We start from the raw sequence: 25,176 nt of genomic DNA on the forward strand, positions 1-25,176 counted from the left end.
ATAAAATACATCTACCACCATTTGTTCAAGACACCTGCTACCCTAGAAAAGGAAAGTGTTACATACTGTAGTGACTCATATGCATCACAGTGTGTGTTTGAAGCTGATTTTTGGACCACAGTCTGAGATTTACTGGGCAGTTTAAATTCAATGAACTGGCAGGGGTTTTGGGAGTTCAATTGTAGTTTCAATAAAGATTTTAAAACCTTAACATCTGATGTTGAGAGAAAACATTATCTCAATTTCACTGAACTAACATGAGAGCCCCAACTATACTTGTGTTATTTTCTGCGTGAAATAACTACGTGAAACTTACTTTTACTGCATAGTGTGGGATCCTATTGCCAACCCATGTCCACTGTGGATGGTAGGGCAGTATTTTGAATTGAAACCCCTGTGTCATCAGTATTACTGTGACTTACCCAGGGCTTAAATAGTTTTGTATTTTCAGCAGATTCCCTAAAACACAAAACTCATCCCATGTGATTGGTTGTGGCTCAGCATGCTCTATTGTGCCCCGGGGCCGTTTGTTCGCCTGGTTTCCGACACACAAACAAAACTTTCCTGTCAGCCTGGGCAATATTTGGCTCCGGAGTGCTTTGACAACCCCCTTGTAATATTGGAATCTCTGACTTTTTCTCTAAAGGGATAATAAAGGTAAGTTATTAATTAGCTGAGTGGTGTGGGTAAAATGTCATGTTATGTGTTTTGATATAATGTACAGTAGGTGACTTAAAGATCATATTTCTTCATAGAAAAACAGAGAGAACAGAAGAGAGAGGACAGAAAAGAGATGACAGAAGAGAGAGGACAGAAGAGAAACAGATCAGTCATGTCAGGGTAAATACAGTATATCAAAGCTAAAACTACACTGCCGTTCAAAAGTTTGGGGTCACTTAGAAATGTCCTTGTTTTTGAAAGAAACACATTTTTTTTTTGTCCATTAAAATAACTGGTCTTCTTTAAACTGGCAGCTTCATTAAATAGTACCCGCAAAACACTAGTCTCAACGTCAACAGTGAAGAGGCGACTCCGGGATGCTGGCCTTCTAGGTAGAGTTGCTAAGAAAAGCCATATCTCAGACTGGCCAATAAAAATAAAAGATTAAGATGGGCAAAAGAACACAGACACTGGACAGAGGAACTCAGCCTAGAAGGCCAACACCCCAGAGTAGCCTCTTCACTGTTGACGTTGAGACTTGTGTTTTGCGGGTACTATTTAATGAAGCTGCCAGTTGAGGACTTGTGAGGCGTCTGTTTCTCAAACTAGACACTCTAATGTACTTGTCCTCTTGCTCAGATGTGCACCGGGGCCTCCCACTCCTCTTTCTATTCTGGTTAGGGCCAGTTTGTGCTGTTCTGTGAAGGGAGTAGCATACAGCGTTGTACGAGATCTTCAGTTTCTTGGCAATTTCTCACATGGAAGCCTTAATTTCTCAGAACAAGAATAGACTGATGAGTTTCAGATGAAAGTCATTTGTTTCTAGCCATTATGAGCCTGTAATCGAACCCACAAATGCTGATGCTCCAGGTACTCAACTAGTCTAAAGAAGGACAGTTTTATTGCTTCTTTAATAATAACAGTTTTTAGCTGTGCTAACATAATTGCAGAAGGGTTTTCTAATGATCAATTAGCCTTTTAAAATGATAAACTTGGATTAGTTAACACAATGTGCCATTGGAACACAGGAGTGATGGTTGCTGATAATGGGCCTCTACACCTATGTAGATATTCCATAAAAAATCTGCTGTTTCCAGCTACAATAGTCATTTGCAACATTAACAATGTCTCAACTGTATTTCTGATCAATTTGATGTTGTCTTAAATGGACAAAAAATGTGCTTTTCTTTCAAAAACAAGGATGTTTCTACGTGACCCCAAACTTTTCAACGATAGTGTATATAATGGCCATTTGAAAAGACCTTGCTCTAACAAACTGTCTAAAAGCAGTAGGCCTATGGTAAAACAAGTGGAATATGAATAAGATTATTAAGATTATTCTTTGAAAAAATATAATTGATTCAATGTTAAAACGGTCTGTAATGTCCATCCAGACCCTTTCAACTATTCAAAGCAAACAATGTACTTTATGTTGTGTTACTCTATGCTGTATTGACCAGCCATGAGATGTAATTGTATAGAGATGCTTCAGTGTCCCTGACAATTGTGTTGTAGGCTAACTGTCTCCTCTGTGTACATCAGTGTGCTTGGCAGGATGTACAGCTTCATGGGAGGTGGGTTGTTCTGCGCTGGAGTCGGGAACATACTCCTTATTATCTCCACAGCAACCGATTACTGGATGCAGTACCGTCAATCCAACAACTATATGCATCAGGGCCTGTGGCGCTACTGTGTGCCTGGGAAATGCATGACACACACAGATAGCATTGGTAAGCGCAACATGTCCCATTTGTCATCAAACGTACAGTAAGTGAACGAAAGGTCTTTATAAGGTCCTGTTCCATGCTGTGAATATCTAGAGTAAAAAAGAATTTCAACAAAGGAATCAGCTCCTTTTATTTGAGCAGGTTTAGTTGGGAATAAGTCACCATAATTCAACATTTGGTGCAAAATATAGAATATTGTGTAGTAAGTAAATGTTCAGTGATGTCACATCTGAGTAAAGTGTGAAATGTAATTCAGTACTATGGACAGGAATGCCACTAATAATATTAGTAGTAGTGCTTATTGGGTAAGTAGTACCTGTACTGGGTCTCAGCCTTGTCCTCTCTGTGCCCTCTGTCACCAGCGTACTGGGATGCCACCCGTGCCTTTATGATCCTCTCCCTGCTGGCCTGCTTCATTGGCATCGTGATCGGCGTCATGGCCTTCATACGCTCCTCCTCCTTCAGTGGGTTTGACAAGACCTTTGCTGCCGGCATCCTCTTCTTCATCTCCTGTAAGTGTCTCCTCCTTCTGTCATTTGTCCCTGTAACTCTCTTTCAAGCATAGAAATACAATAAATTACATATTTCTATGCTATCAAGGCTATGTTGATGGATGTGATGAAAGGAATAAGCAGCATTTGATTGACTACTCTCCACAGGCTTCTTTGTGCTGCTGGCGATGGCTGTGTACACTGGGGTGACTGTGAATTACTATGGGAAACGATACGGGAACTGGCGTTTCTCCTGGTCCTACATCATGGGTTGGGTAGCCGTGGTCCTCACCTTTTTCTCAGGTAGAATAATGTGGTTCTGCGTGTAGAGCTAAAAGGGCTTAATTTACTATTGTACATCCCAAATGGCACCCTATTCCCATTAGTGCACTACTTTTTATCAAGGCCCATGGGGCCCTGTTCAAAAGTAGTGCACTATATAAGGAGTAGGCTGCCATTTGAGATGCACCCTATGGCTCAGTCCAACAAGAGTCATTTGAAGAAAAACATTTTTGACATCAGTGGATAATCCAGTGGACAGTATACAGTATGCCCAGGAACTGAATGTTAATCTCTTCCTATTTTCTTTTTCAGGCATCTTCTACATGTGTGCCTACAGGATGCATGAATGCCCAAGAAACTCCAACTCACGCTGATCTGACAAACACACAGTTCACACCTGGGTTTACACACCTAACTACGTAATTTCCTGTTTACCTGACCACTATTGAATAAGCATAATAAAAGGATAAAACCAATTGTCTGTTTTTTCTATTTTCTATTGAGTGGTATTCATCTGTTTAATAATAAAGAATATGCACCAGTTATAATTTTGAAAGTTTCTTTAAAGCTGCAATATGTAACTTTTTGGGTGACCTGACCAAAATCAAATAGAAATGTGAGTTATAGATCAGTCATTATTGAAAGTCTAAGTGGTAAATATGTTCTATGTGCACCATTTCTATGCTTCCCATTCTTAAGCTTCGTTTTTGTGTCTTTTATTTTCAGTTTTGTACACCAGTTTCAAAACAACTAAAAATACAATATTTGTGGTTATAGAAAATATATTTCACAGTGGTTTAGATTGTACAATGATTCTATTTACTATAGGGGCTTTTTTTTACAAAATGAAATTAGGAGAACTATTATAATTTTTGCAAACAGGAAATGGCAGAGCTATTTCTGCATAGAGCAGCTTTAACATGTAAATTAAACCCTGATTGTCATCAATACTGTCACAGGTGTCGAAATTAAAGAAGAGACTGGTAGAAGAATGTGAATTCAAGAGATTTTATTTTTTAAGATTTACCTTTAGCCAAGAGCGCAGTGCAAAGGCAAAAACATTTTGCAGTCGCAGAATGCAACTGGTGAAAAACATGCTCTGTATAGTAACCATTTATTGGCTAAACTGAAAACGTTTGAAAACGTAAAACATTTAACAATAGGTAGAACAGTGCCCATGAAAAGACTCAATCCATGGTTGCTTTCAGCATAGATTAATGACCAAAATAAACAAAAAGTTGTCAATGCAGATTCTGAAAATAAAGGTTCAGTCCATTCCAAGCCATAGAATGTGGACCACTATTTAATGTGGACCACTATAATATCCAATCAAGAGTAAAATAATACTAAATGGTTTAGTCGACTTCCTCAATTGTTGGTCCAGAGGATCCACCTGCTCCAGGTGCGGCACCACCAGCCCCGGGCATCCCCCCAGGCATCCCCCCGGGCATCCCCCCAGCACCCTGGTACAGCTTGGTAATGATGGGGTTACAGACCTTCTCCAGCTCCTTCTGGTGGTGCTCAAACTCCTCCTTCTCTGCAGACTACAAGGAGAAAGAGGAGAAAGGAAGAGATAGCAAAAGAGAGTGCTCCAACCTTGTTCAACCACCAGACATTTGTTTAATCAAATTACAATGAGGTGAGGGACTCAGTGCTTTACTTCACTTTAGATATGAACATCAACCCACTCCATTCTGGTTGAAGAACCCAGAGCCCGTACTGTACCTGGTTCTTGTCCAGCCAGCTGATGACCTCATTGCATTTGTCCAAGATCTTCTGTTTGTCCTCATCGCTGAGCTTGCCCTTGAGCTTCTCGTCCTCCACGGTGGACTTCATGTTGAAGGCGTATGACTCCAGGCCATTCTTGGACGCCACCTTGTCCCTCTGGACATCGTCTGCAGCTTTGTACTGTTCAGCCTCCTGGACCATGCGCTCTATGTCCTCCTTACTCAGACGACCTGTGGAGAGAGGGGCAGACAATGAGATGGAGGCTTTGTTACCAAGCATTGTTAGAGAGGACATGCCTATTTAAAATGTTGTGCATACTTTACAATGGCATAGTTTTAAAGCTACATTCTGGGATTCAGATGTTCAAGAATCAATGGGTAAATATCAAGAATTGAAATGAACATTGAACAGATTTCCAGATCCCAGACCATAGCTTATGGTTGGACTTTTAAATATATATTAATAATAAAAAAATAATAAAAAAAGCTTGTTTAACTCCTTTTTTTGTAAACAATGTGATTGTAAACAAACACTGTATAGCCTCAAAACATGTTTAAAACTATATTTTAATATCATGGGATGGTCAGTCCTTGCATCCATAGCTATGTCTATACATTTGAGAGTGGTAGCATTTTTCCAGCCTCATCCCTCACCTTTTCCCCCAAAACAGTGGCAGGGTGCATGTTTTGTTATTGTTTGAACTGCCGATTTCCCTTTTAACTGTAAGAACTACTAAGTGTACCTTTGTCATTGGTGATGGTGATCTTATTCTCCTTGCCGGTGCTCTTGTCAGCGGCGGACACATTCATGATGCCGTTGGCATCAATGTCAAAGGTCACCTCGATCTGAGGCACACCCCGGGGGGCTGGTGGAATCCCACACAACTCAAACTTCCCCAGTAGGTTGTTGTCTTTGGTCATGGCTCTTTCCCCCTCATATACCTGAGGACAGGACACAGACACATTCAGGTCAACATTAAAGTGGATACATTCAAAGTCTAATCTTAAGTTGTAATGTAAACAATAACAAATAAATTACCATGTAGTTCAAGACTGGTTCAGATCCAGATTCAGCAAAAATGTAAAGTTAAATCTCAATTAGAGTATATGATAACATTTTGACTCCGATGGACACAATCCATTGAGGTACCTAAGAATGAGGTACCTCATTCTCACCTGAATGAGCACCCCAGGCTGGTTGTCTGAGTATGTGGTGAAGGTCTGTGTCTGCTTGGTGGGGATGGTGGTGTTCCTCTTGATGAGCACGGTCATGACCCCTCCGGCCGTCTCAATACCCAGGGAGAGTGGCGTGACGTCCAGCAGCAGCAGGTCCTGCACGTTCTCAGACTTGTCTCCGGACAAGATGGCCGCCTGGACAGCTATCAACAGGCACAGGGGTTGTCACTCATTCTTAAATCATCAAAGCATTTACAATGCCCTTATCCATATTCGGGCTTCTCTGGATGAAGGTTAGGGAAGGCAGAACAGGAAAAGACACAGCTGACCAGAGGGGTTAACTGGGCAAAGCTTTAGATAGAAAAATAAAAGAGCCTCACCTGCACCATAGGCGACAGCCTCATCAGGGTTGATGCTCTTGTTGAGCTCCTTCCCATTGAAGAAGTCCTGCAGCAACTTTTGGATCTTGGGGATGCGTGTGGAGCCTCCCACCAGGACGATGTCGTGAACCTGGGCCTTGTCCATCTTGGCGTCCCTCAGAGACTTCTCCACGGGGTCCAGGGTGCCTCTGAACAGGTCAGCATTCAGCTCTTCAAAGCGAGCTCTGGTGATGGAGGTGTAGAAGTCGACGCCCTCATACAGAGAGTCAATCTCAATGCTGGCCTGGGTACTGGAGGACAGGGTGCGCTTGGCACGTTCACAGGCGGTGCGCAGACGACGCACGGCCCTCTTGTTATCGCTGATGTCCTTCTTGTATTTGCGCTTGAACTCAGAGATGAAGTGGTTGACCATGCGGTTGTCGAAGTCCTCTCCTCCAAGATGGGTGTCTCCGGCCGTGGACTTCACCTCAAAGATCCCGTCTTCGATGGTCAGGATAGACACATCAAACGTACCGCCGCCTAGGTCGAAGATCAGGACGTTTCTCTCCACTCCCACCTAAAATGATTATAAAATGTTTTTAAACGCGAGTTAAATATGCATTTTTATGAAATTTGTCTCCCAAAACACTTGGATGCATTATAGTTCTAAGTATAGTTGTTAGTGTTGATAAACATATATACATTAACCTTCTTGTCCAGGCCGTAGGCGATAGCAGCAGCAGTTGGCTCATTGATGATGCGGAGTACGTTGAGTCCTGAGATAGTCCCTGCATCTTTGGTGGCCTGGCGCTGAGAGTCGTTGAAGTAAGCTGGCACAGTGACCACTGCATTGGTTATAGTCTGCAAGAGGAAAGATTCAGTATACACAAATTAGTAATGCTTCACTAGACAAGACAATCTTAATTTTTTGAATGTGTTAGAAAAATGCATTTATATTTGGTTAAACCATTAGGTAACATCCCAAAGACCATAACATGTGTTGCTATGAAGACAGAGTGATAGGCATGCTCACCTTGCCCAGGTAGGCCTCTGCAATCTCCTTCATCTTGACCAGCACCATGGAGGAGATCTCCTCTGGGTAGAAGGCCTTGGTCTCTCCCTTGTACTCCACTTGGACCTTGGGCCGTGTCGAGTCGTTGATCACTGTAAACGGCCAGTGTTTCATGTCTGCCTGGACGACACTGTCGTCAAACTTCCGCCCTATCAGCCGCTTAGCATCTGGGAGAAGATAAGGGGGTAAACATGAGTTAATGCCACAGATGGAGAGACTATGTAAAGTACATCTTATTTAATCAATTTCTCTAAGTTAATTTCTTACCAAACACTGTGTTTGTGGGGTTCATGGCCACTTGGTTCTTGGCTGCGTCCCCAATCAGCCTTTCTGTGTCTGTGAAGGCGACATAACTGGGTGTGGTCCTGTTTCCCTGGTCGTTGGCTATGATCTCTACTTTGCCATGCTGGAACACACCCACACAGGAGTAGGTGGTGCCCAGGTCAATGCCAACTGCTGGTCCCTTTGACATGGTGTCTGAAAAGGAAGAGATAACAAAACAAACTGTGTGGTTGGGCTGGGCAATATGACCAAAATCTCATATCCCGATACAGGTAATTTCATATCACAATATAGCAAATTTTTTGTAAATTCAATGAATAAGTAGTTTATATAAAATGACCACATCTAAAGGCCTATTTTTTATTACATTTTGAATTATACTCAACAAATAAAAAAGGTACTTATTCATATTTTATTATTTCTCCTTTTATTTAGAACTTTTGAGCAAATTTTCAATTAAGCATGTAACAAAATATTAATGTATAAAATCTAAAAAAAAAAGTAAATAGTAAACACTTCAACTACAGTTGCAAACAAAATAAATAGGTCTAAAATGTGAATATGGTCTAAAATATCCAAACCAAACATAATACTCTTGAATAGTAGAACTGTTTGAATTGTAGCAGCAAACAAATGAATACAGGCCTAACAAATATTGGTATATAAAATACCAAATGTAAACATGGAACACTTTCAAGTTTAAACTATAACAGCAAAATAAGGCTCACAAATAAATATATATAATATAACAAGTAAACAAAAAACTCCTTCAAGTTTGAATTATAGCATTGTATAAAAACAACCAAAGTGCTGCAAAAAAAAATGATATTTGGCAACATTGCTTCAAAATGTTTGCCTTATGTTGAAGAATCTCAGGGAGTTAGTTTTACAGGTTGAGAGCCAGGAATACAAGCTGGTCAACTCTTTCTGGTTTAAGTGATGACCTCTGACATGTCACAATGTTCCCACTTGTACTGAATGCCTGCTCTGATGGGGCACTTGTGTCAAGGATGCACAAGTATCTCTTTGCTAGCTTGGCCACTTGTGGGAAATGTGCCTCATGCTGCCTCCACCATTCCAGTGGGTTTGCCTCTGGACCAGCCTCCAGTTGGAGATGGAGGTTGAGCTCCTTTTCAATGGACTCTCCGCTTGACCGAGGGGGCGCATTGCTTTGCTGCTTTTTCAAAGTAGCTGCTCAAACTCTTCTTTTTCCTCTTAGCAGGACGCTCTGGCTCATCTCTAGCAGCTGCAGCTGATGGAAGGGGGGCTACCTCTACTGACGCTGCCTGTTCAGCCACCAGGCTCTCCAGTTCTGCAGTAGCTCTTGCCTTCATGTAGTCCACACTCTCTTCTTTAATGTATATGGTTTTAAACAGAAGGTCAACAAGAGAAGCCATGTCAAGCAGCTCATCGGTGGTCTGGTCATCATACTTCTCATTTAAGTAGTTTAGAATGCCCTCTGATGGTCATGGTGAGCGGAGTGTCATCATCTTGAGGCTTGAGTACCTGGTTGTTGAAAAGAAGGAGGACCAGTTTCAAGTAGGAAACACTTCTGTACTGCTCCCCAGATAAGGTATCTGTAAACTCCATGAGAGGACTCAGTGCCTTGTTCATGGACTCCAGAAAGTCCAAGTCCGACCAAGTTGGGACCAGATGTCGCATTTTCTTGTCGGCATGGAGGACCTGTGAGAGAGCTCTCCTGCTCCAAGACCCTTTCAATCATTTGTTGCATAGAGCCCCACCTGGTAGGGTTTTCTGTGATTAGGCAAGCCCAGTTCAGCTTGAACCTTGGCCAGTTCACATCTTCTCTTCCATGAATTAGAGAAGGCCAACTGCTCGTTGCACTTTGGGTAGTTTCACACTTCGCTCTGTGTAAATAAAAGGAGAAGATAAATGTAAGATATATACATTTATAGATTACACTTTACAGGACAGGTAACACATTCACTGCATTGTGTGTGTGTTTCTAAATGTGTTTAAATGTGCATTATTGTTGCATTGCTGAGCCATGTAAAAAGGAGAATATGTTTCTTTGTGACAGACAATAAAAGTTATTATTATTCACTTAAAACAGAATTTACTTTGACTACACCCCCATATTCATCCAAGCTTTTAGCATGCTTGCACGTCACATAAAACATAGCACCTTCAAGACATTCAAATACTACATGGCGTGGCCTACTAGAAAAGGTTTATTATTACTGAAATATATTTTTACATTGATTTAGACACTCACCAATGGCTAGATGAAGACGGTGGCCAAAACACTGTAAGCATGTCCAGTCATTCAGCTGAAGTGCAAGGATGTTGTTTGTGGTGTTATCCGTGGTGACACAGACTAGGCGTTACTCGCGCAGTCCCCACAACTCAAGAGCTTCCCTGAGACCTCTGGCTATCATTTCTCCCATGTGGTCATCTGGGAAATAGCCTGTCTGTAAACACCAACTGCAGTGTCCAGTCTTGGATGAAGTGTATCATCAGGCTCATATAGGGCTGTGTCGTTCGGCCCGTCCACATATGTTGTAGTAGCTTAGTACAATACCTTGTGGATTTCCCCCTCTACTTTGGCCCGACACTCTTGATATAAATGAGGCAACTCGACAAAAGTGTTTTCGGATTGGCATTTGGTACCTTGGGTCGAGTGTTCGCACCAACTCACGAAACCCCTGGTTTTCGACCGTGTAAATTGGGGCCATGTCTTTGCAGATGTAAGTTGTAACGGAAGCTGTTATCTCCTTCCATCTTGCTTTGCCATATGGTGTGTCGCGGGCAAAAGCCTCTTGCGACGTCTGAGTCGAGGGTTTGTTGATCACTCGACTGTACTTTGTTGGGACTCATCCGTAGACTCTCTCCATACTGTTTCATATGAATCTTGCGTAGGTGGCAAAATAGGTTAGTGGTATTTGAGCCTGTTGTCAGGACCGGCCTGCGGCATATTTTACAGAGGACGGTTTTCTGGTCCATGTCAGACTTTTCATACCCAAACCACATCCATGCAACCGAAGTAGCCCCTCTTTTAGTTATGAGCGCCTTATCTCCGTGCCCTGTGTTACGTTCACTTTCCTCCATGTTTGTTTGTGTTGAACATTTCCTTCCACATGGAAAAATATAGCCATAAAAAGGGTGATTTGTGACAACGAAATGAACGATAGAGCATAATATGAAACGATAGATGTTTTTCTGTCGTCACACAATATATATCGTCATATCTCCCAGCACTACTGTGTGGTATGAACTCGTTGACCCAGGTGAGTTATTCTGAGGGTAGACTCTAGGGGACAACTCTATACAAACTGGTCAAGTTGGGTCTATTTTAGTATAGACCCATGACACACGATGCTATTTTCTGAAAAGTTAATGCAATAGTAGCCACAACAGAGCCCCACCTGATTTGCGCCCCACATGTCTTTTCTTTGGGTTGCCTGTTTTGCATGTTATTTTGGCATTAATATGTCACATATTAGTTAGCAAACAATGTAAAAAAAATGAATAGAATAGAATCATTGAGTTAATAAATCTTCAATACAAACATGGTCTCTTTTTTGCTTTCTTGAGTAAGGCAGCTCCAAAATGCAGGTGTTTCAGCCTAGCTCAGTGCTTTCTGTGGTGGTGGGGCAGCCAGCAGAAAATACAGAATATAGGGGTTGGTAATGTTCTCTAGTTGCGCCGTGATTGGCTCAGTGTTCTTTCACTCATGGGGACACTACAGTACATCACTGCCAAATCTAAGGGTAGAGCTAGACATTTCCAGCCCCTTGGGTGCTGCCATAGAGTTACATTAGAAGTGCCCATCCAAGAAGGCACAGATAAATTGGCCACAGATAAATCAAACATTACACAACAAGTTGGAAATTCAACAATGAGTGGTTTGGAAAGAATCAGTGGCTAACTGCAAGCATTGCAAAGCAATCCCTAGCCTGCTATTCAGTGGAGTGGGTGTGTGATCCCTATTCTGTGTTTAAGGGTCGCTTTTCCAAGCTTAAACTGATTAACATCCAACAATGGCCTGCTGTTAGTGAAGCATGATTTGTGCCTCGCTCCAAACAACTTGACTCGGAACTGGGAAATCTGACTTCAGCCAGTTCAAGACAACTGGGAACTCGGGGAAAAAAACAAGCTCCGACTGGGAAAATACATTTTGAACGGTCATCCAACTCGGAATTTTAAGCAGGGAACTTGGGCCTCTTTCTAGAGCTACATCCTGAAGATCACTGACATCATCATGATTCAACCTTTGAGTTCCCAGTTGTCTTGAAAACACCATAAATCCAGAGAATGTCAGACTTCGATGACAAAATTTGTACACAAAAGGACCGCCGCACCACCTTCCTTTTCAAGTGAACACAACAATGGGAGTCTAAAAATGTCTTGTATGCTGCTGCATAAATGATGCAATATGCCAGGTAGATATGTATACTGTAGCCAAGAAAATCATATTTAGTGTATGTTGTGTAGTAAGCTGTTAGTAGCCCATGTGCCTCACCCTAATAATTTGGTATATTTTCCCCTCTTAATTTCACCTAATGTTCTGACTTGGTGATGAACATTTGGCCTATAAACTGTTTAAGAGAAATGTAATCATCGAATGTTGTAAGAGCTTTCATTGTCTGCTTATATGCCCCTGTTATTTATCCTACGGTTCTGACTTGGTGTACAGGGAGAACACTGTAAGAACGATTCTGTCGCTGTACATTTCAAAAGTGCTGAACAAAGTTATGACTACATCCGTCCTAGCTCGCTCATTAATGTCTTAACCAAAATTACGGATTGTTGTCCCCTTCATGCCATAGTTTGTACATCTGAATTGCCAGTAGAAAACAAAAAAATTTAAGCAAGTCAGCCTTATCAGCTGTTTTATTTTATTTTTAAAGGTAGTAAATGAGGCTAAATTAACTGTCATATGCCAGACAAGGCTTCGCTCATAGCCAGGTGTAGCAGTGGTAAGGTGTTGGGACTGCTGTTGGGACAGTTTTATGTGGGCACCGTTATAGTACAATTCATGTATTGTTTAGTGTTGTGTAGTGGCTTTGCTGGCATGCATCCCCCACATTTTTGGGATTGACATACATAACTTTGTTACAAAGAAAACAGGACAGGTTGTACAATTTAATGGTTATGATCTGATTTATTTCAGAAATTCTGACTTTGATAAAATGTAGTGTATTTAATTTAACTGCTAGTAATATTTGGTCAATTTCATATTCAAATGCTAATGGTCTAATTCAAAACCTAACTTTTTTCACTTTATAAATTAATTTAAACAATATGACACTACTTTAAGTGAAAAAACAAAATTCAAACTTGAATTTTCAATGAATACGTTTTGTTTGCTTAGCATCCCTGGCAATGTAAATAGTTTGTATGTATGCATGCATGCTTGTTTACGTGTGACTATTCGTATTTTGTTTGTTGATATTCGTTTGTTAATAAATAAAACACCAAAAACATCTCGAGCTTCATTTTAACTGAATAGCTAAAGCAACTCCATACTTATTATCACTTTAACCAAATGAACATGGATAGAACACATCCTGGAAGCTATTCCTCCCTATCACATATTTAAATATAAAACAAACATTTTGCCGGGAGTTTGTCACAGTGGACTCGCCCCTGCGCTGCGGCGGTGTGTTGGGAAATTGCTGGAACATTCCGTTCAGCTTCATCACCATCCAGTATTGCCAGCCAACTCACGTAGTCTAGACTAGGTAGGGTTTCCATTCAAATAAGTTTCACACGCAATTATTTAAACTAACATTTAACCAGCGCATTAAGCAACATCGATAGAACAAGCCAATGGTTCAACTGTATAATGTTGGAAGGCAAAACCCAGGTCTTCATACAACGTTAGCTAGTCTAACAAGAGAGCGCCCTTTAAACATCTAGCAAGCAAACTGATACTGACATATCCAATGATGTAATCGTTGAAACTATTGATGCATTAGAAAATAATGTAACAACTTTGAACCTGAATCTGGGTTTACAGGAGAAGTTGAATATGGCGATTATCCTACAGGAGACGTTGAATTTTGGAGAATAGCCTAACTTACTGTTCGTAATTTCCAACAACTATAATGCTGATATTCAACAACTTCCATTTGAAAATGCTTACCTTATTAAATATTACAAATCAGCCTGAAAATGTCGCTTCACCCTGATTAGTACAGAAGTACTCCTCGCAGAAGCTGACCGTGCTGGTGATTTCCGCAGAACAGTCTAGAACAAACTGAGCGATGTCGCTAGCCAATCAACTGCCAACAGTTGCTTCATCGCGAGGTCAAATGAACCAATAAAAATATTTCCACAGTAGATAAGTTAGTTGCTACAATGTTTCCTATTTTTAGAGGAACAGTGTTGGACCGTTCCACAATTTGAGTAGTGTAACTTGTTGAGAAACACCCCCATTTTATTTCACCTAATTATAACATTCTGTCATAAAGTTCACATGTTCATCTTAATGAAAAACATTTTTTCCCTTCTCAAGAGCAATTTTTTTAAATTATTATACTATAGCAAGTGCCTATTAAAGCAACAAGGTTGACTGTAAATCAGCCATAAATCCCCTTGTGACAGGGGGAATGGAAGCTTGTGTGTCACATGGAGGCACAGTTAGATTAATACAAGCTTCACTAAAAAAAGTAAATTGCTAAAGGACCAATTCAGCTTTTTTCATCTAAAAATCAAATCATTTCTGGGTAACAATTAAGTACCTTACTGTGACTGTTTTCCATTTAAAAGGTCAAAAAGAAACAAAAATAGCTTTTTAGCAAAGAGCAATTTCTCAATCAAGAATTGTGATGGGACTGTCTAGGAGTGGTCTGAGTGGGGAGGAGGAAACTGAAAAAAAACTGTTACTGGCAGAGAGGTTTGGAACTCTCTTTCTTATTGGTCTAACATCTAACTTACTGCCTGCTGACATCAGGCAGGCCAAAACTCTATCCTACCTAAGCATTTTCATAGTGTTATTCCAACCTCATGGAGTGGATATACAGTACCAGTCAAAAGTTTGGACACGCCTACTCATTGCAGGGTTATTTTTACTATTTTCTCCATTGTAGAATAATAGTGAAGACATCAAAACAATGTATGTATTAAACAAAAAAGTGTCAAACAAATCTAAATATATTTTATATTTGAGATTCTTCAAAGTAGCCACCTTTTGCCTTGATGACGGCAGGTAGCCTAGTGGTTGGGGCGGCAGGTAGCCTAGTGGTTATGAGCATTTGGCCAGTAACTGAAAGGTTGCTAGATCAAATCCCTGAGCAAATCTGTTGTTCTGCCCCTGAACAAGGCAGTTAATCTTCTGTTCCTAGGCCATCATTGTAAATAAAAAATTGTTCTTAAATGACTTGCCTAGTTAAATAAAAAAGTTAAAATGACAGCTTTGCACACTCTTGGCATTCTCTCAACCCACTTGGAGTTTTCCAAAAGGCACCTAAAGGACTCTCAGACCATGAGAAACAAGATTCTCTGGTCTGATGAAACCAAGATTGAACTATTTGGCCAAGTGTCATGTCTGGAGGAAACCTGGCACCATCCTTAAGGGGAAGCATGGTGTTGGCAGTATCATGCTGTGGGGATGTTTTTCAGTGGCAGGGACTGGGAGACTAGTCAGGATTGAGGGAAAGATGAACGGAGCAAAGTACAGAGAGATCCTTGATGAAAACCTGCTCCAGAGCGCTCAGGACCTCAGACTGCAGTGAATACTCACATAAAGAAGGTATTTCTGTTTTTTATTTTTTTAAATAAATTTGCAAACATTTCTAAAAACCTGTTTACGCTTTGTCATTGTGTGGGATTGTGTGTAGATTGTTGAGGATTTAAAAAAGAAATACATTTTAGAATAAGGCTGTAATGTAAAAAAAATTTGGAATAATTCAAGTTGTCTGAATACTTTCCGAAGGCACTATTTATATATATATATATACAGTGGGGCAAAAAAAGTATTTAGTCAGCCACCAATTGTGCAAGTTCTCCCACTTAAAAAGATGAGAGAGGCCTGTAATTTTCATCATAGGTACACTTCAACTATGACAGACAAAATGAGAAAAACAATTCCAGAAAATCACATTGTAGGATTTTTAATTAATTAATTTGCAAATTATGGTGGAAAATAAGTATTTGGTCACCTACAAACAAGCAAGATTTCTGGCTCTCACAGACCTGTAACTTCTTCTTTAAGAGGATCCTCTGTCCTCCACTCGTTACCTGTATTAATGGCACCTGTTTGAACTTGTTATCAGTATAAAAGACACCTGTCCACAACCTCAAACAGTCACACTCCAAACTCCAATATGGCCAAGACCAAAGAGCTGTCAAAGGACACCAGAAACAAAATTGTAGACCTGCACCAGGCAGGGAAGATTGAATCTGCAATAGGTAAGCAGCTTGGTTTGAAGAAATCAACTGTGGGGGCAATTATTAGGAAATGGAAGACATACAAGACCACTGATAATCTCCCTCGATCTGGGGCTCCACGCAAGATCTCACCCCGTGGGGTCAAAATGATCACAAGAACGGTGAGCAAATATCCCAGAACCACACGGGGGGACCTAGTGAATGACCTGCAGAGAGCTGGGACCAAAGTAACAAAGCCTACCATCAGTAACACACTACGCCGCCAGGGACTCAAATCCTGGAGTGCCAGACGTGTCCCCCTGCTTAAGCCAGTACATGTCCAGGCCCGTCTGAAGTTTGCTAGAGAGCATTTGGATGATCCAGAAGAAGATTGGGAGAATGTCATATGGTCAGATGAAACCAAAATATAACTTTTTGGTAAAAACTCAACTCGTCGTGTTTGGAGGACAAAGAATGCTGAGTTGCATCTAAAGAACACCATACCTACTGTGAAGCATGGGGGTGGAAACATCATGCTTTGGGGCTGTTGTTCTGCAAAGGGACCAGTGGCTGGGTCTTTCAGCATGACAATGATCCCAACCACACTTCCCGGGCAATGAAGGACTGGCTTCATAACAAGCATTTCAAAGTCCTGGAGTGGCCTAGCCAGTCTCCAGATCTCAACCCCATAGAACATCTTTGGAGGGAGTTGAAAGTCCGTGTTGCCCAGCAACAGCCCCAAAACATCACTGCTCTAGAGGAGATCTGCATGGAGGAATGGGCCAAAATACCAGCAACATTGTGTGAAAACCTTGTGAAGACTTACAGAAAACGTTTGACCTCTGTCATTGCCAACAAAGGGTATATAACAAACTATTGAGATAAACTTTTGTTATTGACCAAATACTTATTTTCCACCATAATTTGCAAATAAATTCATAAAAAATCCTACAATGTGATTTTCAGGATTTTCTTTCTCATTTTGTCTGTCATAGTTGAAGTGTACCTATGATGAAAATGACAGGCCTCTCTCATCTTTTTAAGTGGGAGAACTTGCACAATTGGTGGCTAACGAAATACTTTTTTGCCCCACTGTATATAAATGTATTAGATATGTAGTAGTAGAGTAGTGGCCTGAGGGCTACTACTCTAATCTGTAGTGAAATGTAATATAACGTTTTTAATTGTATATAACTGCCTTAATTTGGCTGGACCCCAGGAAGATTAGCTATATTTAACACAGGAAAATCACATTTTTGACTGCTCTGGGCCATTAGAAAATTTCTAGCCTGTCTATCTGTGGGTAATAGGGTTGACGTATTTGTATTTATTATGGATCTCCATTAGCTGCTTCCAAGGCAGCAGCTAATCTTCCTGGGGTCCAGCCAAATTAAGGCAGTTATATACAATTAAAAACGTTATATTACATTTCACTACAGATTTCACAACACATTAAGTGTGTGCCCTCAGGCCACTACTCTAGTACTACATATCTACAACATAAAATCCATGTGTATGTGTGTATATTATCATGTGTGTGTACGCATGTGTCAGTGCCTGTGTGTATGACTCTTCACAGTTCCCGCTGTTCCATAAGGTGTATGTTTATCTGTTTTTTAAATTTAACTTTACTGTTTGCAGTTACTTGATGTGGAATAGAGTTCCATGTAGTCATGGCTCTATGTAGTGCTGTGCACCTCCCATAGACTCTTCTGGACTTGGGGACTGTGAAGAGACCTCTGGTGGCTTGTCTTGTGGGGTATGGATGGGTGTCTGAGTTGTGTGCTAGTAGTTTAAACAGACAGGTCGGTGCATTCAGCATATCAATCTCTCCTCTACTTTGAGCCAGGAAAGATTGACATGTATATTATTAATTAATGTTAGCTCTCCGTGTACATTTAAGGGCCAGCTGTGCTGCCCTGTTATGGACCAATTCTCATGTTCCTAAGTCCCTATTTGTGGCACCTGGCCACACGACTGGACAGTATTCCAGGTGTGTCAAAGCTAGGGCCTGTAAGACCTGCCTTGTTGATGGTGCTGTTAAGAAAGCAGACATACCTCTCCCCATCTTACCTACTGTTGCATCAATATGTTTTCACATTGACAGTTTACAATCCAGGGTTACTTCAAGCAGTTTAGTCTCCTCAACTTGCTCAATTTCCACATTATTCATTACAATATTTATTTGAGGTTTAGCATTTAATACAATGCTTTTAGTTTTATAAACATTTAGGACTAACTTATTTATTCGAAGTTATGCTCGACCTGCTCAGATTTCCACCACAAAACACAAAAAAATTAACCAGCTCACCTGCTTTTACACTATGTATTAATATTGAAGTAAACTTGGAGTCACGCGATGACATGTTGTGTGGTCCTCCCACTACGACTAATCGGGAAAGCCTACAGCAGTTGTTTGTGCTTGGATGAAATTGAACAGGTGAACTAGAGTACACGAGATGAGAGCAGAGAACACGTTCTTGCTTTGTCTCCTCTCCTGCCATCTGCTTGTATCAAATGTATATGTCCCTGCTCCCATGGGAGGTGTGAAGTATAGCTTACTGGCACAGGGGAGCTACAGCTCACAGTACAGTAGCCTAGGCTTTGTTGTACTGTGGGAGAGATACGTTCCTTGATAAAGGACAGCCCAGCAGAAACCCTGACATAACCCTGTGAGTCAGATGGGGGAGCGAGACACACACACACACACAGAGAGAGAGAGAGACTCACTCTGTGAAAGAAGGTTGGGATTTAGCTAAAGAGGTTGCCTCACTTAACAATTGCTGCCAGTTGGCCTTTGTGTCTGGACTGGAACAGGTTGTTAGAGAAAGAAGAAATTGTGCTAAGCATATCTGCAGGGAAGAGTTCCATTATCAGAAAAATAATGAAAGATACATGATGGTGGCAGTCCTATATATGTGTTGTTGTTTATGGTTCTTATGTAATGGTAAAAGCAACACTAGGCCTACAGTAAACAACACCAATGGTGTGCCTTGGAGAAAAATAGATGATTAGACAGCAAAGGTGAGATCAAAACTGGCATTTATCGTTGGATACCACTAGAGTAATTTAGCATACGTTTTTATTGGGCTGTACTAATACAGGATATTGTAGTGCTGTCTCTGGGGGATCCAGGAAACTCCCTTTATGTTGGGGTGCCACACAAAATACCCTGTCTCTCTCTTCAATAGGTGTGTCTTTTATTCCTGAACAGGGAGAAAATTGAAAGATTTTCTAAATCCAATTTAGATGGCTGGCTGAGGCGCCTAACCGCCAAACCTGATACATTATGAAAACCATGCTGTATCAAATAATGACACGTTTATCACCATACAAAAACAATGGCAACAGAATATCTGACGACATCACTTTATACACCCTCCGTCTGCTGATCCCAGGGATCAAGAGCATAATTATAGTAATCATTGTAGAGTGTCGAATGTACTTAATATATACTTGAATTGAATGTGCTTATTACATTATGTCTGAGACAATTAATTATGTAGTCCTTACATAACACCATTAATGGCTATTCACACCTTTATAATAACACCTTCCATCCCACCTACCTTCACGTCTCCCTATCCCATGGACAGTATGTGCTTGGTGTGGACTTGATTGTAACTCAACTGAAACAGTTAGAAAATTACTTGAATTATGTCATCAAGTTGTTCCTCGAGCACTGAGCTCATCCTGTGGCAGTCTATCTCAGATGCACAACGCTGTTGAAGTACATTGGCTATAATCAACACAAAATCATACAATTACTGTCAGAGGATATTTAATGAAATTGTCTTACTTTAAAGTGCATCTGTGTCCTTCATTTCACCCCATGTTGATAAATCACCTTTAGTCTTGCATTCTAAAGCAGCATTGTAGGTATGTCTACTGACAGAGATCATTGGTAAAATATGAAAAATGTATAAAAAATACTTGATAATTGAAGTATATAGCAATGTTGAAAATACAACAACATGCAGTACTGAGATGTTTCTGAACATCCATATCTCATGTTACTATATCTTTTGTATGGGATATTCAGTCTCACGCCCCTCTGCTCCTCAGGAGGCCAGTATAAATATAGGGAGCTGGAGACACAGATAAAGACAAAGTAAGATGAACACCTACAGGTGAGTCTTTGACAACATATTTTTTTAGCCATTTCACTGGAATGTCATCAACTAGAATACATATTTGCTTATTTTCTTAATAATAGATGCATACAAATGTGTGCTTTAATTAGTGCACAAATGTAAGAAGTGTGCTTGTCTTTAATCTATGCAGGATTATTCTGTATAATCTATAATTTCCTGTTTATTTGTGATTTTGTAATTGGCTAGCCTTTTCAAAAGGGGATTGTGAGTTTATGGACAAAGTCATATCGATGTGTAATGTTTTTTCAGATAATGGCCTCAGAAGAGGTTGGTGAATGCCTTGGTCCTCATTGTGGAGTGTCTTGTACTTGCAGACTGAGAACAATGTGGCTGCCCCTGCTTGTGTGCCAGCTTTGCCTGATTCTGCAGAGTGAGGCCCAGACACCCAGCACTTTTTGCAACATGCACTCAACATTCAGACCACCAGGTTAGTGAATACACTGCTCAGCTGGTACAAGTACTTCCATCCCCTCTTATTTCAACAGAGGTTAGGGTGATGATAAAACAACATTTTCACACACATCAACGTCACCAAAATGTCAGGTAATTACTATTATAGTATTACAGTATTGCTGTTGTACCACATTGTGAGCTATTCCATTGTCTTATCTAATGGTTCATATCTCTGGTCTTTCCCAGTGAACTCGGACATCACAGTGACCTGTGGTACTGAGGTTATGGAGTTGAGTATCTTGTTATGCCCAGTCTACTTTGGTGGATACAACGAAACCCTGATGGCCCTCAACGCACAGTTCATCCTCCCCGGGTGCCATGGAATACCTGACTGGAACATTGACCCTCCAATCCTGAAATTCAATCTGTCAATAACTGCTGATGCTGTGGCTGTCTGCTCCAACACATTCAGGGTAAATCAATTACAGGAATGTATTTACCTGCTTAGTTAATTATGGTGAGAGAAAATGTGTTTTTGATTCTTCGTGTTGCCACCTATTGTTCTAAGCTGGGTGTTTTGAATCTCTTTGTCTTGACTCTAGATAACCAATGAAGTTGGTACTGGGTTATTTTCTGACTTCTCAAATGTCCAGTTTGTTAATATATCTGGCACCATCAACTCGCTGGACCCCAGTGCATCTATTGTCACCTACCGCCGACAGATCATCTACATGTTCTCCTGTCGCTACCCTCTGCAGTATCTGGTCAACAACAGTAAAGTCACAGTGTGAGTACTTAAATTCATCACCTACTCTACTGTAACTCCCAGTATAATTCTGCATAATTTTGTCTAATGACTCAAACAGCCTGTTCATTATTGAGTGTAAACCATGTACAGTATGTGTCACTGTAACATTCCCTCCCCTTGATTGTCCACAGATCGGGTGTGAGTCTTGCAGTGAGGGACAATGAAGGCAGCTTTGTCAGTACACTGAGCATGTGGCTCTACAGTGTAAGTGTCTACCTTCAGCACATTACTGCCAGAAGTACACAGTGCACTTCTATAGGATATGAAGCAATTGTGTTGTGCTTATAATAGACTGGTGTTTTGCTGTGAAACAGGACACTGACTACACTCAGCAACTCATTGTCCCAGAGAATGGAATAAATCTGAAGACCAGAATATTTGTGGGGGTGAAAGCCACCAGTCTAACAGAGAGGTAGGACTACAGATGTTGAGCCTTTTGTAAAGTACCGTACTGCAAAACATACCATTTCTCACAAATAAAAAACAAATATATTTAAGAAAAAAAGTGCTGTAGCTATACTGCATTCTAGAATCTGTCCCTCTGTTCCTCTCTAAAGGTTCCACGTTCTGCTTGACCGATGCTATGCAACAACAAGTCCCGTTCCCAACAACAGCACCTACTATGACCTCTTTGTTGGGTGAGTCAGTATTATTCACCCAGTTTAAGTTCTATAGATTTATAATAACTCTAACTGAAACCCAAGCATTTTTGGTTTCTGGTCACGCCTAATTTGTGTATGTGTATGACTCATATCTCTTATCTCATCAAAGGTGTACACGTGATAGAAAAACCAGGGTCGAGTTGAACGGAGCGTCTCAGAATGCACACTTCTCCTTTGAGGCCTTCCGTTTCATTGAACACAAGAACATGACCATCTCCACTTTCTACCTGCACTGTGTCACCCGACTCTGTGAGGTGTCCTCCTGCTCGTCCTTACTGCCCGTAAGTATCAACAATTAGAAAATAACACACGTCACTGCCTTCACTCAGAGAAACAAAACAAAACATTTTACAATTGTACACAGTGGCGGTCACAATCACATTCATAATATTGCCCTTGCTCTCTCTCTCTCGACATCCGGTTTGTCTATAACAACGTTCAAAGATTCCAGCTTAACACCTGTTGCCTAGAGTCTGGGTTTCCCAGACTATATTGCCCTCTGTTCTGAAGAACCCTAATTTATGATATTCTAAGCGTATCCAACTGAATAGATACATGTTTTACTTCCTGTCTGAACTCTGCCTGTTTGATCCCAGAACTGTTCAGGTTCCTCCAGGAAAAAGAGAGAAGCCCAGGGAGGGTTGGCCAACGACCAGGCCACAGTCTCCTCCGGGCTCATCAAGACCAAAGTGGACGACGGTGCGGCCATACTGTACCAGTGGTGTGATATGATAGCAGACATTAATGATATATCAGACATGAATTAATGACACTTGATGAGAGTGAAATTGATTAGTCATTTCATTGCTTATACAGAATGAGTAATTAAATGTATTGTAATGTAAGTCACTTCATTCTTGAACATCTTACTCTGTTTCCATCTCCTACAGGTCTTCCAACAGCTTCATAATGTAAGAAATTCTTCCAAGCTGCCCTTGATAATCACAGTCATCAAAGCCTATGCCTTTCAATAAAATAAAATAAATGCTCCCATTGGCTACAGTATGTTGATGTAGCCCTACTTTCTGCCCCTCCAACAGTCTCATTCCAGTCCCAGAGAAGCCCAATGGGCCGTGTGGCTGTCAATACTGCGGGGCTGGTTGTCATTTGTCTCTCCATGGCCCTGTTCATTGGTCTTTTCCTGAGGAGTAGAATGTTATCCATCCTCCAATGAGATTTGGTCTAGGACCAGGGAAACACTCAGTGGGGTACTTTACATCCCCAGAGCACGTAGACAGCTGTTATGAAGACACAATACAGTGGCAGGTAAAATGAGCAAAGGATGGTTAGTTCTCAATTTATGAGTAAAGGATGGTTAGTTCTCAATTCATGAGTAAAGAAGGGTTAGTTCTCAATTTATGAGTAAAGGATGGTTCATTTTCAATTAATAAGTAAAGGATGGTTAGTTCTCAGTTCATAAGCAAAGAATGGTTAGTTCTCAGTTCGTAAGTAAAGGATGGTTAGTTCTCAGTTCATAAGTAAAGGATAGTTAGTTCTTAGTTCATAAGTAAATTATGGTTAGTTCTCAGTTCATAAGCAAAGAATGGTTAGTTCTCAGTTAATAAGTATAGGATGGTTAGTTCTCAGTTCATGAGTAAAGGATGGTTAGTTCTCAGCTCATAAGTAAAGGATGGTTAGTTCTCAGCTCATGAGTAAAGGATGGTTAGTTCTCAGTTCATAAGCAAAGAATGGTTAGTTCTCAGTTCATAAGCAAAGAATGGTTAGTTCTCAGTTAATAAGTATAGGATGGTTAGTTCTCAGTTCATGAGTAAAGGATGGTTAGTTCTCAGTTCATAAGTAAAGGATGGTTAGTTCTCAGCTCATAAGTAAAGGATGGTTAGTTCTCAGTTCATGAGTAAAGGATGGTTAGTTCTCAGTTCATAAGTAAAGGATGGTTAGTCTCAGTTCATGGATTACAACGTTATACACGTTAGTGAGAAAGTATTAAGCAAAATTTCATGCATAATGTTACAGAAACATAGCATTTTATAATTGTAAGAAAGTGACAGCAGGGTACTAGAGGTAATCATCTTCTACACACCTAAATGTATAGTTCATAAATAAATACGGCATGTACAGATTTTTTGTATGAATCTTTTGTATGATAGCTGACTAATAGTCAGAGTAAATTCTGTGTGATAGCTATGTTGTATGCATTTGCTTGACAGATGTGTATTAAAGTACACAACAAAAATATAAACGCGACATGTAAAGTGTTGGTCCCATATATATGAACTGTAACTCAGTCAAATCTTAAAAATTGTGGCATGTTGCGTTTACAATTTGTGCAGTAAGAGAAAAGAGCAAAATGTTGACAAGCTTTGTCAGGACCTACACAGGTCATTATTTCAACTATTTGCCTTATTTAAGCAATTTCACCTGGCACCTATCTTTTGGTTTCAGTATATTCAGTAGCCACTAACAGTTTCATACAGTACTTATATTTACCCCTGAATCATGGGATGCATCCCAAATGGCACCCTATTCTGTTTTTAGTGCACTACTTTTGACCTGGGCCCTGATAATGCACTATATAGGGAATAGGATGCCATTTGGTACGCTGTTGATTTTTCTCTCCACTGCCCTGGCTCAGGTGCACCTGTTCCTTGTACACTCTGGGAGCCAGACATGAGGCTGAGGTCCTTTGAGACAGTGAAGACGGACCGTCAGCTGCACTGCAGTGACACGCTGGCACAGCTCTGTACCTCCCTCTGCTTCTCCAGTGTCATGGAGTTCATGAGCAACCAGCCGTCTCACTGACCACTTCTGTCATCATATATGTGTGTGTGTGTAATGAAACAAAAAATATAGCTTTTTTATGTCTACCAAAAAGATCCCATTCCAGAATGTTACCAACAGTCACAGGTTCCCAAACCCACCATTTCCTGACCATGTATGGTAAAATAATAGTGCCTGCTGTCGGTGTGTCTGTCCACCAGGTGGGGCTGGTTATCCAGAGTGCTCAGTGCTTTCTGCCCGAAGTGATCTGGCACATCAAGTACAAAGTCACATGTGAGGGCCATTATACAGGCAGCGATGTTTGAAGAGA

The 25,176-nt window shown here is 40.7% G+C and overlaps 3 protein-coding genes across 4 annotated transcripts; 2 read left to right on the plus strand and 1 right to left on the minus strand.

Annotated features, from left to right (window-relative positions):
* The first annotated feature begins 461 nt into the window (after positions 1 to 461).
* Positions 462 to 3,636, plus strand: lim2.3 (lens intrinsic membrane protein 2.3). Of its 2 annotated transcripts, XM_021588100.3 has the most exons (6): positions 462 to 657; positions 756 to 840; positions 2,203 to 2,390; positions 2,750 to 2,899; positions 3,047 to 3,181; positions 3,473 to 3,636. In XM_021588100.3, exons 2-6 carry the CDS (start codon positions 794 to 796, stop codon positions 3,532 to 3,534), a joined length of 582 nt encoding a protein of 193 aa, XP_021443775.1. In that variant the 5' UTR covers positions 462 to 657; positions 756 to 793; the 3' UTR covers positions 3,535 to 3,636. The 2 variants fall into 2 exon arrangements, with proteins under 2 accessions (XP_021443775.1, XP_021443776.1); XM_021588101.3 differs by lacking the exon at positions 756 to 840.
* Positions 3,637 to 4,154: 518 nt separating this feature from the next.
* On the minus strand, positions 4,155 to 14,597 carry hspa8b (heat shock protein family A (Hsp70) member 8b). The gene is made up of 9 exons (XM_036964715.2): positions 13,886 to 14,597; positions 7,762 to 7,971; positions 7,456 to 7,661; positions 7,131 to 7,283; positions 6,444 to 6,999; positions 6,064 to 6,266; positions 5,631 to 5,829; positions 4,886 to 5,118; positions 4,155 to 4,704 (listed from the first exon to the last, which is right to left on the minus strand). The coding sequence occupies exons 2-9, from the start codon at positions 7,964 to 7,966 to the stop codon at positions 4,516 to 4,518; spliced, it is 1,944 nt and encodes a 647-aa protein (XP_036820610.1). The 5' UTR covers positions 7,967 to 7,971; positions 13,886 to 14,597; the 3' UTR covers positions 4,155 to 4,515.
* On the plus strand, positions 14,327 to 24,205 carry LOC110507815 (zona pellucida-like domain-containing protein 1). Its single transcript, XM_021588103.3, has 11 exons — positions 14,327 to 15,493; positions 20,176 to 20,240; positions 20,579 to 20,691; positions 20,904 to 21,130; positions 21,260 to 21,444; positions 21,597 to 21,669; positions 21,780 to 21,877; positions 22,023 to 22,103; positions 22,237 to 22,408; positions 22,724 to 22,826; positions 23,018 to 24,205. The coding sequence occupies exons 2-11, from the start codon at positions 20,227 to 20,229 to the stop codon at positions 23,035 to 23,037; spliced, it is 1,086 nt and encodes a 361-aa protein (XP_021443778.2). The 5' UTR covers positions 14,327 to 15,493; positions 20,176 to 20,226; the 3' UTR covers positions 23,038 to 24,205.
* The last annotated feature ends 971 nt before the right edge of the window (positions 24,206 to 25,176 follow it).

The sequence above is a fragment of the Oncorhynchus mykiss genome, chromosome 27 (genome assembly GCF_057628025.1).
Source record: "Oncorhynchus mykiss isolate SJ-2025 chromosome 27, ASM5762802v1, whole genome shotgun sequence".
In the NCBI taxonomy this organism is placed as follows: Eukaryota; Metazoa; Chordata; class Actinopteri; order Salmoniformes; family Salmonidae; genus Oncorhynchus; species Oncorhynchus mykiss.